A 14,004-nucleotide genomic window follows, 5' to 3' on the forward strand; every position below is an offset into this window, starting at 1 on the left:
TGTTTGTGTCTTTTACTCTCGGTTTTGTACACCAGTTTCAAACAGCTGACAATACAATATTTCTTTGTTATGGAAAATACATTTCACAGCGGTTTAGATGGTACAATGATTTGCTACATTATACTTGCTTGTTTTGTCACATAAATTAGGCAAACTTTTTGAATTTCAGATACGTAGTGCATCTTTACAGAAAATGGCAAAAAGATTTTGATGAAAATAAAACGGATCCAATTATATAAAGTGATCTATAACAATGCTTTGTTCCGCAATGCTTTATGCTAGAAACAAGCTGTAAAATACCCGGGAAAGATGTGACTCCGATGCATATGGGGATAACAGTGTTTTGTTTTTTTGACATAACCTTTGAAAGTACCATGGTCAGATTCCTAATGATATATCAGATTGTATTGTTTGCAAACAGGGACAGTTTTGTTGCAAACAAGACACACTGATTTGGCATTGGAGAAATATGATAAGATGAACACATAGGCCTATCTCACTGTAATTTTGGTAATTTGTGTGGTTTTGAAAATATACAGTGCCTTGCGAAAGTATTCGGCCCCCTTGAACTTTGCGACCTTTTGCCACATTTCAGGCTTCAAACATAAAGATATAAAACTGTATTTTTTGTGAAGAATCAACAACAAGTGGGACACAATTATGAAGTGGAACGACATTTATTGGATATTTCAAACTTTTTTAACAAATCAAAAACTGAAAAATTGGGCGTGCAAATTATTCAGCCCCTTTACTTTCAGTGCAGCAAACTCTCTCCAGAAGTTCAGTGAGGATCTCTGAATGATCCAATGTTGACCTAAATGACTAATGATGATAAATACAATCCACCTGCGTGTAATCAAGTCTCCGTATAAATGCACCTGCACTGTGATAGTCTCAGAGGTCCGTTAAAAGCGCAGAGAGCATCATGAAGAACAAGGAACACACCAGGCAGGTCCGAGATACTGTTGTGAATAAGTTTAAAGCCGGATTTGGATATAAAAAGATTTCCCAAGCTTTAAACATCCCAAGGAGCACTGTGCAAGCGATAATATTGAAATGGAAGGAGTATCAGACCACTGCAAATCTACCAAAACCTGGCCGTCCCTCTAAACTTTCAGCTCATACAAGGAGAAGACTGATCAGAGATGCAGCCAAGAGGCCCATGATCACTCTGGATGAACTGCAGAGATCTACAGCTGAGGTGGGAGACTCTGTCCATAGGACAACAATCAGTCGTATATTGCACAAATCTGGCCTTTATGGAAGAGTGGCAAGAAGAAAGCCATTTCTTAAAGATATCCATAAAAAGTGTTGTTTAAAGTTTGCCACAAGCCACCTGGGAGACACACCAAACATGTGGAAGAAGGTGCTCTGGTCAGATGAAACCAAAATTGAACTTTTTGGCAACAATGCAAAACGTTATGTTTGGCGTAAAAGCAACACAGCTCATCACCCTGACCACACCATCCCCACTGTCAAACATGGTGGTGGCAGAATCATGGTTTGGGCCTGCTTTTCTTCAGCATGGACAGGGAAGATGGTTAAAATTGATGGGAAGATGGATTGAGCCAAATACAGGACCATTCTGGAAGAAAACCTGATGGAGTCTGCAAAAGACCTGAGACTGGGACGGAGATTTGTCTTCCAACAAGACAATGATCCAAAACATAAAGCAAAATCTACAATGGAATGGTTCAAAAATAAACATATCCAGGTGTTAGAATGGCCAAGTCAAAGTCCAGACCTGAATCCAATCGAGAATCTGTGGAAAGAACTGAAAACTGCTGTTCACAAATGCTCTCCATCCAACCTCACTGAGCTCGAGCTGTTTTGCAAGGAGGAATGGGGAAAAAATTCAGTCTCTCGATGTGCAAAACTGATAGAGACATACCCCAAGCGACTTACAGCTGTAATCGCAGCAAAAGGTGGCGCGACAAAGTATTAACTTAAGGGGGCTGAATAATTTTGCACGCCCAATTTTTCAGTTTTTGATTTGTTAACTCTTGAAACTCCCCATCCCGGATCCGGGATCGTGACTAAAGCCTCAGGCTCATTAGCATAACGCAACGTTAACGATTTCTGAAAATTGCAAATAAAATGAAAATAATGCGCCTACTCTCAAGCTTAGCCTTTTCTTAACAACACTGTCATCTCAGATTTTCAAAATATGCTTTTGAACCATAGCAATTCACTAATTTGTGTAAGAGTATGCTAAGCTAGCTTAGCATTTTGAGTAGCATTTAGCACGCAACATTTTCACAAAAACCAGATAACCAAATAAATAAAATCATTTACCTTTGAAGAGCTTCGGATGTTTTCAATGAGGAGACTCTCAGTTACATAGCAAATATGCAGTTTTTCCTGAAAGCGTCTTTGTGTAGGAGAAATCGCTCCGTTTTGTACATCACATTTGGCTACCGAAACGAACCGAAAATTCAGTCACCTACAACGTCAAACTTTTTCCGAATTAACTCCATAATATCGACCGAAACATGGCAAACGTTGTTTGGAATCAATCCTCAAGGTGTTTTTTCACATATCTCTTCATTGATATATCGTTCGTGGAAGCCTGCATTCTTCTCTGAATTCTGTGGAAAAATACTTGCAGCTGACTTTTGCGCACCAATTTCGGCGCAGGACACCGGGCGGACACCTGGTAAATGTGGTCTCTTATGGTCAATCTTCCAATGATATGCCTACAAATACGTCTCAATGCTGCAGACACCTTGGGGAAACGACAGAAAGGGCTGACTCACTCCTCTCGCATTCACAGCCATATAAGGAGACAATGGAAAACGGAGCCTCAAAAATCCTGCTCATTTCCTGGATGCCGTTTCATCTTGGTTTTGCCTGTAGCTCACGTTCTAGGGCACACACAGAAAATATCTTTGCAGTTCTGGAAACGTCAGAGTGTTTTCTTTCCAAAGCTACCAATTATATGCATAGTCGAGCATCTTTTTGTGACAAAATATTGCGCTTAAAACGGGCACGTCTTTTTATCCAAAAATGATATAGCGCCCCCAGAGTTTCAACAGGTTAAAAAAGTTTTAAATATCCAATAAATGTTGTTCCACTTCATGATTATGTCCACTTGTTGTTGATTCTTCACAAAAAAATACAGTTTTATATCTTTATGTTTGAAGCCTGAAATGTGGCAAAAGGTCGCAAAGTTCAAGGGGGCCGCATACTTTCGCAAGGCACTGTAACTCTTATTGTAAATAACGTTCACTCCCTTGGTATCACACTAAGGCCAGACAGAGATATCTGTCTGGCATTGGGCAGCATTTATATTCATTTTTATAAGAAATGGTAGTTTCTTAGAAATTGAAATAATTGAAATAAGCTGACTCACCGATGGGTATCTTATGAGTTGAGAGAGAGATTTTCTCTCTTTAGGAGCTGTCATCTTGAACTTAATTGTTGCTTTGGCGTTTAACTGCCTCGCACATTTACACAATATAATTATTTAGCATAACTTCAAATTGGCTGCTGTGATGTCAGTGTAGTTTTGCTGCTCCACTTTACGTAGAATGTAGTCTTGTGTTGTGAGATATGTCACCCCACATAGAGATAACATGCCGTTCATTAAGTGTGTGTGTGCACTCTTGTATGTGTGCGTGCTTGTCTGTTTCTGTGTGCTTGCTTGTGTGTGTTTGTGCACATTTGGGTCTATGCCTGTGTCTGCCTGTGTGTGTATTAAGAGGGAAAAATACCTTTATGTGCGCTTTCTGTAATGGTCTGATTGAACAGAGGCATGATGGAGTCAACTTCCCAGAGTTGAGACAGGTATTTATCTGAAATAGTTAGACAAAAACGTATACTCATGTATAAATGTCATCAATGAACAAAAGCTATTCAAAATTATACAAAATACATAGCCAATATGAATCATCCAAACTTTAGATTTTACACACAGACTTTAAATATGGAACATTTGCAATACATTTCCATGTCAGTTTGGAAATCTGAATATTACAATAACTGGTTTAGAAAAGCCCCCACAACAATGACAGAAGACAATCACCATTTACCACAGAACATCTAACCAATATGCTAAAAACTATAAACTTTACCTGATTTACCTGCCATTACACAGATGTATATGCAGTCAGAAATATTATTTTGGCTCACTGAAAGAAAGAAACAGTATGACATTCAAACTTTAGTCATGATCTCACTGATGACTAACAGTCATATACTGTACAGTATATTAAGGTGGCGCATGCAAGAGTCAAACCTACAGCCTGAACCACACATTCACAGTAGTCAACTGTGTGTATTGGTTCTCTTTCAAATACTCCTTTAGATGTCTAACAACGGGATTCACTGAAGGCAGATCACTAATAGGAAGTACCGATCACACAACATCTTTCCGAGACAGACAGGTCAAGTGGCGAATTAAGTAAGCCCCTCCCTCTTTACAAGCCACACATCCCGTCCTCTGGTCATCCTTGCTCTCTTCTTTGCGAAGATCACTACGCTCCTGAAGCTCTCTGATCCCTCTCTTAACTGTTCACATGCAAACCTTTTATGTTAATGATGCCAAACGTAGGACCTCAGCTCCTGTCGATAGTGTTGAGTACTGACCGAAAGGAACGTAGTATTCGTTTTCAACTTTTCAATCACCGGTGGTAGCTAGCATCACATGGCTAGCTATCGAGACCTGGTTAGCCCACGCTGCTAAACATAAGCTAACTTGGCTTGCTCACTACACTAGCATTCTACCTGCACAGAGGCTGACGATTCAGCTCCTCGCAAGCCGCTATGTTTCCCTGCTCCCAGTACAAGGGGGGCTGCTCTCACCCTCTTGGAGTTTTGGCTCTCTGCGGCCAAGCTCGGCATCAAGTGGCCGGCTCCCTTGGGGGGATAAGGATCCCATTAGGGACTTGTTCGATGGTTAAAGACTCCTGTCCCATATGGCTCCAGTTAATCAACTGCTTCCCAAACTTTCAGCTTGCCTCAGGGAGGTGAAGGGCTCATGGCAAAAGCCACTTACCAGCAAGAACTAAGGGCCCCCCCTAGCCTGGACATGCACAATATGGAGGCATCCAGGTTTTGCAATGCACCCCCATGGTGGCGCCATCACTGGCTGACCACCTCAACCCCACGCACGTGTTACTCCCCCTGGAGATATGGAAAGCTTTTCTGCCTCCATTTTTCAGAATACTCAGCCCAGTAAATCAGAGCATTCAACGCGACCTCTTAATTGATGGCTTATCAGGCGTTACTGGAGTAGGTGTGGAAACGGCTGGAGTCGGACACCCTAAATCCAGATGCTTGGGATTAGATTTGTATGATTACACACCTAAATCTCTGCACCTTCCATAATGCCATTCTAGGCTGTGGTCATACTATGAGCCTAGCGGTGGTGGGATAGAGTTCACTTTGGTTAAGCTTGTATAGGTTGACAGACAAAGAAAAAGTGGACCTCCTGGATGTCCATGTCACACCCAAGGAGTTGTTTGGGTCCGCTGTTACCGCCATGTTGCAAAAGTGTGACATGCATATGAAAGAAGGCAAAGCCTTTAACTCCTTCCTGCCCCACAGTCACAGGCCCCGTGACAGCCCGTTGTTTCCTGCAACTATCTGATCCAGCCCCACAGCTGGGAGGGTGCATCAAGCTGGCTTTTGTTGGACCAAAACCCCTGAACACGCATCAGGCTGCCAATACCCTCCAGGTTAGACCCTCAAACCAAAGAAAACCTTGAGGTAAACAGTTCTTTACTGCAGCTCCCCTAAGTGGAGCAAGAGGGTTCGGCAACCTAGGGTGCAGTCCTGGCGGTAGAGGAGGAGAGCGTGCAAAGCCTACATCTCACTACTACTCTCCCTCTCTCGGGTTTAACATAAGCAAACCCTCTCTGTGTCACGGGGTTGTAGGGAGGCACATCTGAGGGAAAAAAATATTCCCTGTGCAGCAGCTCACTTTTGTGTACTTGCTTACACAGGAAAATGGAGGAGCTACACTTTACCCCCAAGTGCCCTCCTCCTCTAGACTCCCCCCTTGCGCCTTTTCAGGTTCCAGCCAAGGGTGGAAGTCAACATGTCCGCTTTCCCTCCGGTCTCATCGGACAAACAGAGTAGGATGGCAGATTGCCAGTTGCCATTTATCATGGTCCTCTTCCTATGCCTTGCAGCATTTGCTTCAAAACTGTCTATCACGCTAACACAGTAGAACACCACCCGACGGTGCAATCACTCTAGGGAAATAAACGTGAAAATATTTCCCATTGCTCTCATGGAGTGCATCCCCGCAGCCTCCTGTTCTTGGTTTCCCAGGGGAACAGGCTTTCTTGGCTCACTATGAAACTTCCTTAGCCCACTTGTTTTTTTCCAGCAGGCCAATGGCAACTCAGTTTAATTGTCAGAGAACCCTCTCTATTGAGCTAGAGATCAGTCAGTATTCATACTTTCCTGTTCAAAGTAAAAAAGGGGGTGGGGAATCAAATCAATTTTTTTTTGTCACATGCACTAGGTGTAGACCTTACAGTGAAATGCTTACTTACAAGCATACTTGACATGCTTATTTACAAGCCCTTACAAGCCCTTAACCAACTGTTTTAAGAAAATAAAAAAAGTAAGATATAAGAATGACACATAATTATAGAGCAGCAGTAAATAACAATTGCGGGGCTATATACAGGGGGTACCGGTACAGAGTCAATGTCAATGTGTCGAGGTAATTGAGGTAATTATGCATATGTAGGTAGAGTTATTAAAGTGGCTAATAAGAGTGTAGCAGCAGATGGGTAGTGCCTTGTTACCTTTATTTAACTAGGCAAGTCAGTTAAGAACAAATTCTTATTTTCAATGACGGCCTAGGAACAGTGGGTTAACTGCCTGTTCAGGGGCAGAATGGCAGATTTGTACCTTGTCAGCTTGGGGGTTTGAGCTTGCAACCTTCCGGTTACTAGTCCAACGCTCTAACCACTAGGCTACCCTGCCGCCTCCGGCCTTATGGTCGGAGGCCAAGCAGTTTCCATATCAGGCAGTGATGCAACCCATCAGGATGCTCTCAATGGTGCAGCTGTAAAACCATTTGAGGATCTGAGGACCATGCCAAATCTTTTTACTGAGGGGAAATTGGTTTTGTCATTCCCTCTTCACAACTGTCTTGGTGTGCTTGGACAATCTCAGTTTGTTGGTGATGTGGACGCAAAGGAACTTGAAGCTCTCAACTTTCTCCCCTAGTGCCCAGTTGTTGAGAATGGGGGTGTTCTCGGTCATCCTTTTCCTGTAGTCCACAATCATCTCCGTTGTCTTGATCACGTTGAGGGAGAGGTTGTTGTCCTTGCACCACACGGTCAGGTCTCTGACCTCCTCCCTATAGGCTGTCTCATTGTTGTCAGTGATCAGGCCTACCACAATTGTGTCATCAGCAAACTAAATGATGGTGTTGGAGTCATGCCTGGCTGTGCAGTCTGAGTGGACTGGGAGTACAGGAGGGGACTGAGCATGCACCCCTGAGGAGGCCCCTTGTTGAGGATCAGAGTGGCATAATTCAGTGGCATAATTCAGAACATGGGCCGTTCTTACAGTATTACAACATTTATGCAGCAGCATACAAGACATTTTTGGACTCACCTTGTTGTGCTCACTTGAACAGGAAGGTGGTGCAATGGGCCTTGTGGGCACATTATGTCATCAAAATTTGTTGTCCAAGTCTGGATGTATGGTGCTTTCAAGACAACTGGGAATAACAAGGTTGAATCTTTGTCTTGTTATCACTGATGTCTAAGATTTCCCAGTTCCGAGTTTCCAGTTGTTTTAAAAGTGGCAGAAGTCATGCTGGATTAACATGGCCAAAGTATTCAAACTTTTCTGGCCCATTGTGTTGAATGTTTATCCTGTTAAGCTTGGAAAAGAGACCCTGAAAACCAGACTTGGACCACAAACCCACTTCACTGAATAGCAGGCTAGTGATTGCTTTGCAATGCTTGTAGTTAGCCACTGATTCCTTCCAAACAACTCATTGTTGAATTTTTGCGATTTCCAACTTGTTATGTAATGTTTATATCCAATGGCCAATGAGCACCGATAGCTTTTATCTACAATTTCTCTTCATATTACAAGGATTGAAAAGTATTTGCCAGTAGAATGTTGACGTGTTTCACTGCTTGTCCAGCTTGCTAGCTAAGATTTTGAAAGAATGATGATGACATGATCAATCCAATCAAAGCTAAAATGATTTTACTTCATTTTATCTCTGGCCAATGATCATGAGCCTTCTTGGATGGGCACGTCTAACATAACTCTTATTGCAGCACCCAAGGGGCTTGAATTTTCAAGCACTCCCCATAGATTTTGCTGTGACATAGTGTGTCCATTAGTGAAAGAACACTGAGCCAATCAAGGCGCAACTAGAGAAGATTTACCAACCCCTACGCTTGTATTTTCCTCTGGCTGCCCCACCACCACAGAAAGCAATGAGCTAGAAAGCTGCATTTTGGAGCTGACAAAAAAGAGACCATGTTTCTATGCAGCTTTATTAACTTAAAAAAATGTAATTGTTTGCAAACTGATATGTGACACGTATTAATGCCAAAATAACATTCAAAACAGGCAACAGCAAAAAATAAGCAGGTGAAGCTTGCCTAGATGGAGGGTAGGGGGAAATGTATACATCGTCCATTGTATTTCTTAGTTAGGTTGGCTATATCACAACCGGCCGTGACTGATTGCAATTTCAGATTAATCCACCAGAAAAGAGAGAATAAATAATCCAACAAATGTTTTGGTTGAACTCAAATGGATAAGAAAACAAAATCCTTAATAAATTCAAATAGAAAACAACAAGAATTACCAGAGGGTGGGACGACTGGCTCTTGTAAAGAGGAAGTGGGTCACTTCATTTGCCACTCTACCTGTCTGTCTCAGGCAGACCTTGCTTGATTGGTCCTTCCTGTTAGTGATCAACTTCCAGCTCCCCAGTGGCGCAGCAGTCTAAGGCACTGGATCTCAGTGCAAGAGGAATCACTACAGATCCTGGTTCAATTCCAGGCTGTATCACAACTGTATCAAGAACAATTGGGCCAGTGTCGTCTGGGTTTGGCCGGGGTAGGCCGTCATTGTAAATAAGAATTTGTTCTTAACTGGCTGGCCTAGTTAAATTAAGGTTATATAAAAAATACCATTGTTATACATCTCACTCATTATTAGAGAACCGGGGTTACGAAAGTAACCTTGAGTTTTTATATAGCATTTTTTTTATCCAAAGACAGTAAAATCTTCTCTCAATCCTTACCTGATAATATGGAGCTAGATTTGAATAGCTCTTGTAGATAGCTTGTGGAATTTCCCATAACATCCAACAATATGGCAGTGAAGTCTGATGGGAGACAAAAAGAAAACACAAAGATAATCTTGACATGTTTTATTTGTTTGTTTATCTACTGGTATTATTGCCTCAACAATGATGGTATTAAAGCAAATCAAAGAACATCTTTAGAAACTGTTCATACTTAATATTGCCATTCCACTGGAACCTCTAGTGCCAAAACTGTAAAAGCTACCAACACTAAAACAACTTTAAAACATGCAAGCGGACTGTTTTCGGGTTGCAAAAAAAATAAATATATACTACTAAACAACCACACTTGCATACTGTGAATTCCAAATGCATTTCAATGGCCATAGACTTGAATGGTAAAAGTTTGGACTGTAACTAGGCTGTCATTTTATATAAGAATTTGTTTTTAATTGACTTGCCTAGTTAAATGAAGGTTAAATAAAAATTTAAAAAGTCTCCAACATTTTCAAAATAATGGCACATTTTGAAACTGTGTCTATGTTCCTAAACCCCTCTGACTTGTTGTTGGACTGTCCGTCAAAGTGTTCACCTCTCTAACTCAGGGAGAATGAGGTAGAATTAGAGCTACATCACAGGGTTATACAGCCCCCCACTCACTGCAGCACTAGATAGAAGTTTGTGCAAATCTACAACAAAAAAATATAGACGTTATATAGAAGTCAAATTGATTGAGAGATATTTTCTGTGATTTGGGTCGCGGGTTCACAGTTTGTACTTTTTCTGAGATATCTGCCAAGCAAGGAGGAAACATACAACAATACATGCTAGAGGGGGCTCCTCATAAACACACCAGCAGTTTTCAAAATATCATACATCACACTTTAGCACATCACCAACACAACACGCCTTTTACTACTAGACCTCAGTAGTAGCTTATTTAATTTCTCTCTTTCAATGCTCTGGAAAACAAACAGAAAATGCTGTGCTCTTAAGATGGCATCGTAGCCACACAAATAAATAGAAGGCAATTGTCGATCTGATCAGAAACACTGTGCTCAGAACCTTTATCACCTAAATGATGTCGCTGGTGTATTTTGTTTGAACGTTGGAATATATTGCGCAATAGGCTATACGTTTTTTACGAGGCACGAGTCCATCCAGATTCGAGTCCCGTGTGCGAAACAACACACATAACGAGCTCGAGAAATGTATACTAAAGCAAAGGTTCACCCACATTTTAGATACAAAAATATCCTTCTCCCTTTCTTACAACCAAATAGATATCCATTTTTTTGTGGATGGATATCCAAATAAAATAATAAAATAATAATAATAATAATAAAATAATATAATTCCAATCTCTCTTTTTGTCTTTATAACTTTCACATAGCCTATTCCATGATATGGGGTAATCCAATGAGCAACACTGCATCTGTTGATTTCAGGGATCACCATTCATCACGCATGCTATATATAATCAATACACGACTTTCAAGGAGTCGGGTATTTGATGCAAACAGTGTCTTCGAACAGTATTCAGACCAGTTGACTTTTACCCAATTGTTTTAGGTTACAACCTTATTCTAAAATTGGTTAAATTGTTTTTTCCCCTCATCAATCTATACACAATACCCCATAATGACAAGGCAAAAACAGGGTTTTAGAAATGTTTGAGAATGTATTAAAAAGAACTGATATCACATTTACATAAGTATTCAGTCTCTTTACTCAGTATTTTGTTGAAGCACCTTTGGCAGTATTTGCAGACTTGAGTCTGGGTATGATGGGACAAGCTTTGCACACCTTTATTTGGGAAGTTTATCCCATTCTTCTCTGCAGATCTTCTCAAGCTCTGTCAGGTTGGATGGGGAGCGTTGCTGCACAGCTATTTTCAGGTCTCTCCAGAGATGTTCGATCAGGTTTTTGTCCGGGCTCTGGCTGGGCCACTCAAGGATATTCAGAGACTTGTCCCGAAGCCACTCCTGCGTTGTCTTGGTTGTGTGCTTAGGGTCATTGTCCTGTAGGAAGGTGAACCTTTGACCCAGTCTAAGATGCTGAGCACTCTGCAGCATGTTTTCATCAAGGATCTCTCTATAGTTTGCTTCATTCATCTTTGCCCTGATCCTGATTGGTCACCCAGTCCCTGCTGCTAAAAAACACCCCCACAGCACGATGCTGCCAACACCATGCTTCACCATAGGGATGGTGCCAGATTTCCTCCAGGCGTGACGGTTGGCATTCAGGCCTAAGAGTTTAATCTTGGTTTTGTCATGACTCTCTCTCTCTCCTTGGTGAGGATCAAAGGCGCCAGATCAGCTCAGCACAGGGCTGACAGATAGCCAGACCTGACAGATAGCCAGAGTTGGGCTGGTTTTATGACTTAACACCGGTCATAAACTTTGTCTCTCTTGCCCTGCAGTATTAAACAAAGGAATGTGCTGTGTGTAGAGAGAGTCTCTTGCCTAAGAACTCTAAGATTGGATAAAGGAACATTTTGAAATCCAAACATTTGGAATGGTTGGTGGGGATCCAAACAGTAATCATGCCATATCATTGATTATTTTGTGATGTCATTAAGGATGGTGTACACTTTCAGAGTTAGTTATCAGGATTGCATCTAAATGTTAAAATAAAATAAAATAAATAAAATAAATTATTAAGTATAAAAATACTTTTGTGAATATAGAAATGTGATTTTAACCTAAATGAGATAATGGCTGTTCATATAAACCTAGGCCCAGTCAGTAACCACGCCCACGTGAGTACAGACATTGTGTCAACACGGCGGAACGCCCTCTAATGCCAGAATGCTTAGAAGGACTCGCTGAAAATTTAAATGCAAACCAGAGAACGTGAGAACGTGGTCCACACGTTGAAGATCAGAAAATGGTAAGTCCCTCTGAAACTCTCGACAAGTGTAGAAGGTGAAGACTAGACCAAAACATGCACCGTCTGCAGCTCTGTGGGTAAAGTAGTCTAGAACAATTGACCAAAGATGGGAGGGAAGAACAGATCCCACTCACCACCATGTGGTACACCTCTGATGTATTCATTCTAATGAACACTCCAAAACAAAGAAGCATACAACTAAGGACATTGTGACCTCTGGTGGACAACCAGAGACTCACATCGAACTACTCGCCATAGACGGATCGAGTGGTTTCAACAGAGCAATGACAGAGTGAGACATCGACACGTAAATATGTTAATTTCTCATCTGAATGAGCAATTGTTAGGGTGCTAAATATTCGGACTATGGTGAGCGTAGTTTCCAAATGTATGTAGAAGAAGTTGACTCTTGACTCTCCCTCTCCTTACATATCCCTCCCCTTTCCATTGTGTAAGAAACTGTCATATCGGGTTAGTCCACTAGGGACTGTTTTCATTACATTATGTTAGTAATCAATAACCTTTACCGTGTCTGTGTGTGTGTTTGTGTTTGTTTATGTTTTTCTGTGTGATTATTTAGTTATTTAGTTTACGGCAAAAGTCAGAAATAGCATTAGAATTAATCACTTAACTTTGATGATCTTCATCTGGTGGCATTCCCAGGTCTCCATGTTAGACAACAAATGTTTATTTTGTTCGATAAAGTTCATCTTTATGTCCAAATACCTCCGTTTTGTTGGTACGTTCAGTTCAGAAATCCAAAGGCACAATGCGTGCTCTCAACACCAAGACGAAAAGTTTAAAAAAGTACAATAAAAGATAGTAGAAACTGTCAAACGATGTTTAAAATCAATCCTCAGTTTGTTTTTGTCATAAATAATAAATAATATTTCAACCGGACAAAAGCGTCGTCAATGGAAAAGGTAAACAAGAAATGCGCACTCCCGATTGCGTGCTTGGTTCATGTCTGGAAATGTCCACTGTCCTCTCATTGAAAACGGTGTATCTCCCTCATTTTTCAGAGTAAAAGCCTGAAATAATGCCTAAAGACTGGTCACATGTTGAGAAAGCCATAGAGATTGTGAACTGGGTCCTAAGTCTTTGTATGGTGGATAGGCTTTCAATGGAAAAACAGCCTTTCAAAATAATAGTACTTCCTGGTTGGATTTTCCTCTGATTTTTGCCTGCCATATCAGTTCTGTTATTCTCACAGATATTATTTTAACAGTTTTGGAAACTTTAGAGTGTTTTCTATCCAAATCTAATACATTATTATATGCATATCCTAGCTTATGGGCCTGAGTAGCAGACAGTTTAATTTGGGCACACTTTTCATCCGGAGGTGAAAATACCTCCCCCTGCCCAAGAGAGGTTAATCAATTAAATTAGCTTTTGCAAATTCATTCACATCAAATCCCACATTACTTATCCAGTATTGATGTTTCATTAATGTATTTAAATAGATTCAAATCGTTTTTGCAGCTCCACACCAACTCAAACCCCACATTTTGAAAAAGTAATATTTATATACAGCATATTTAATCATGTGCTGTATCAGAGTGTATCAGAGTGGGTTGAAAACATTCTGCTAGTCGAGGAACTGCGTTTGAAAACTGAACAATTAAGGTAATTGCAAATACTGATGATGTTGAACGAGCACAAACTCTTCAACTAAATCTTTTTTCTACAGGAACAACTCTATTTAGCCAAAACTAAATACAATGAAGTCCAAGCAAAACTAGATAAATCTTTTGAGTTATCTACAAACAGGAGCGCGCAAGTTGATAACATGCATGCAGTTTTGATGAATATTACTCAAAGCAATAATGTTCTAGTCGTAATGCTGCAGACCAAAGCGATCAGTTAAT

General features: G+C 40.9%; 1 protein-coding gene across 1 annotated transcript in view; it reads right to left on the bottom strand.

Moving 5' to 3' along the window:
• The window catches only part of LOC135513667 (HERV-H LTR-associating protein 1), an 83,613-nt gene that overhangs the window by 52,412 nt on the left and 17,197 nt on the right, over positions 1-14,004 (bottom strand). Inside the window, exons 6-8 of the mRNA XM_064936522.1 lie at positions 9,242-9,325; positions 4,074-4,130; positions 3,714-3,794 (exon numbers count right to left, since the gene is read on the bottom strand). Of these exons, the coding sequence (XP_064792594.1) occupies positions 3,714-3,794; positions 4,074-4,130; positions 9,242-9,325 (222 nt within the window). The remainder of the gene's footprint in view (positions 1-3,713; positions 3,795-4,073; positions 4,131-9,241; positions 9,326-14,004) is intronic.

The sequence above is a fragment of the Oncorhynchus masou genome, chromosome 25, assembly GCF_036934945.1.
Source record: "Oncorhynchus masou masou isolate Uvic2021 chromosome 25, UVic_Omas_1.1, whole genome shotgun sequence".
In the NCBI taxonomy this organism is placed as follows: Eukaryota; Metazoa; Chordata; class Actinopteri; order Salmoniformes; family Salmonidae; genus Oncorhynchus; species Oncorhynchus masou.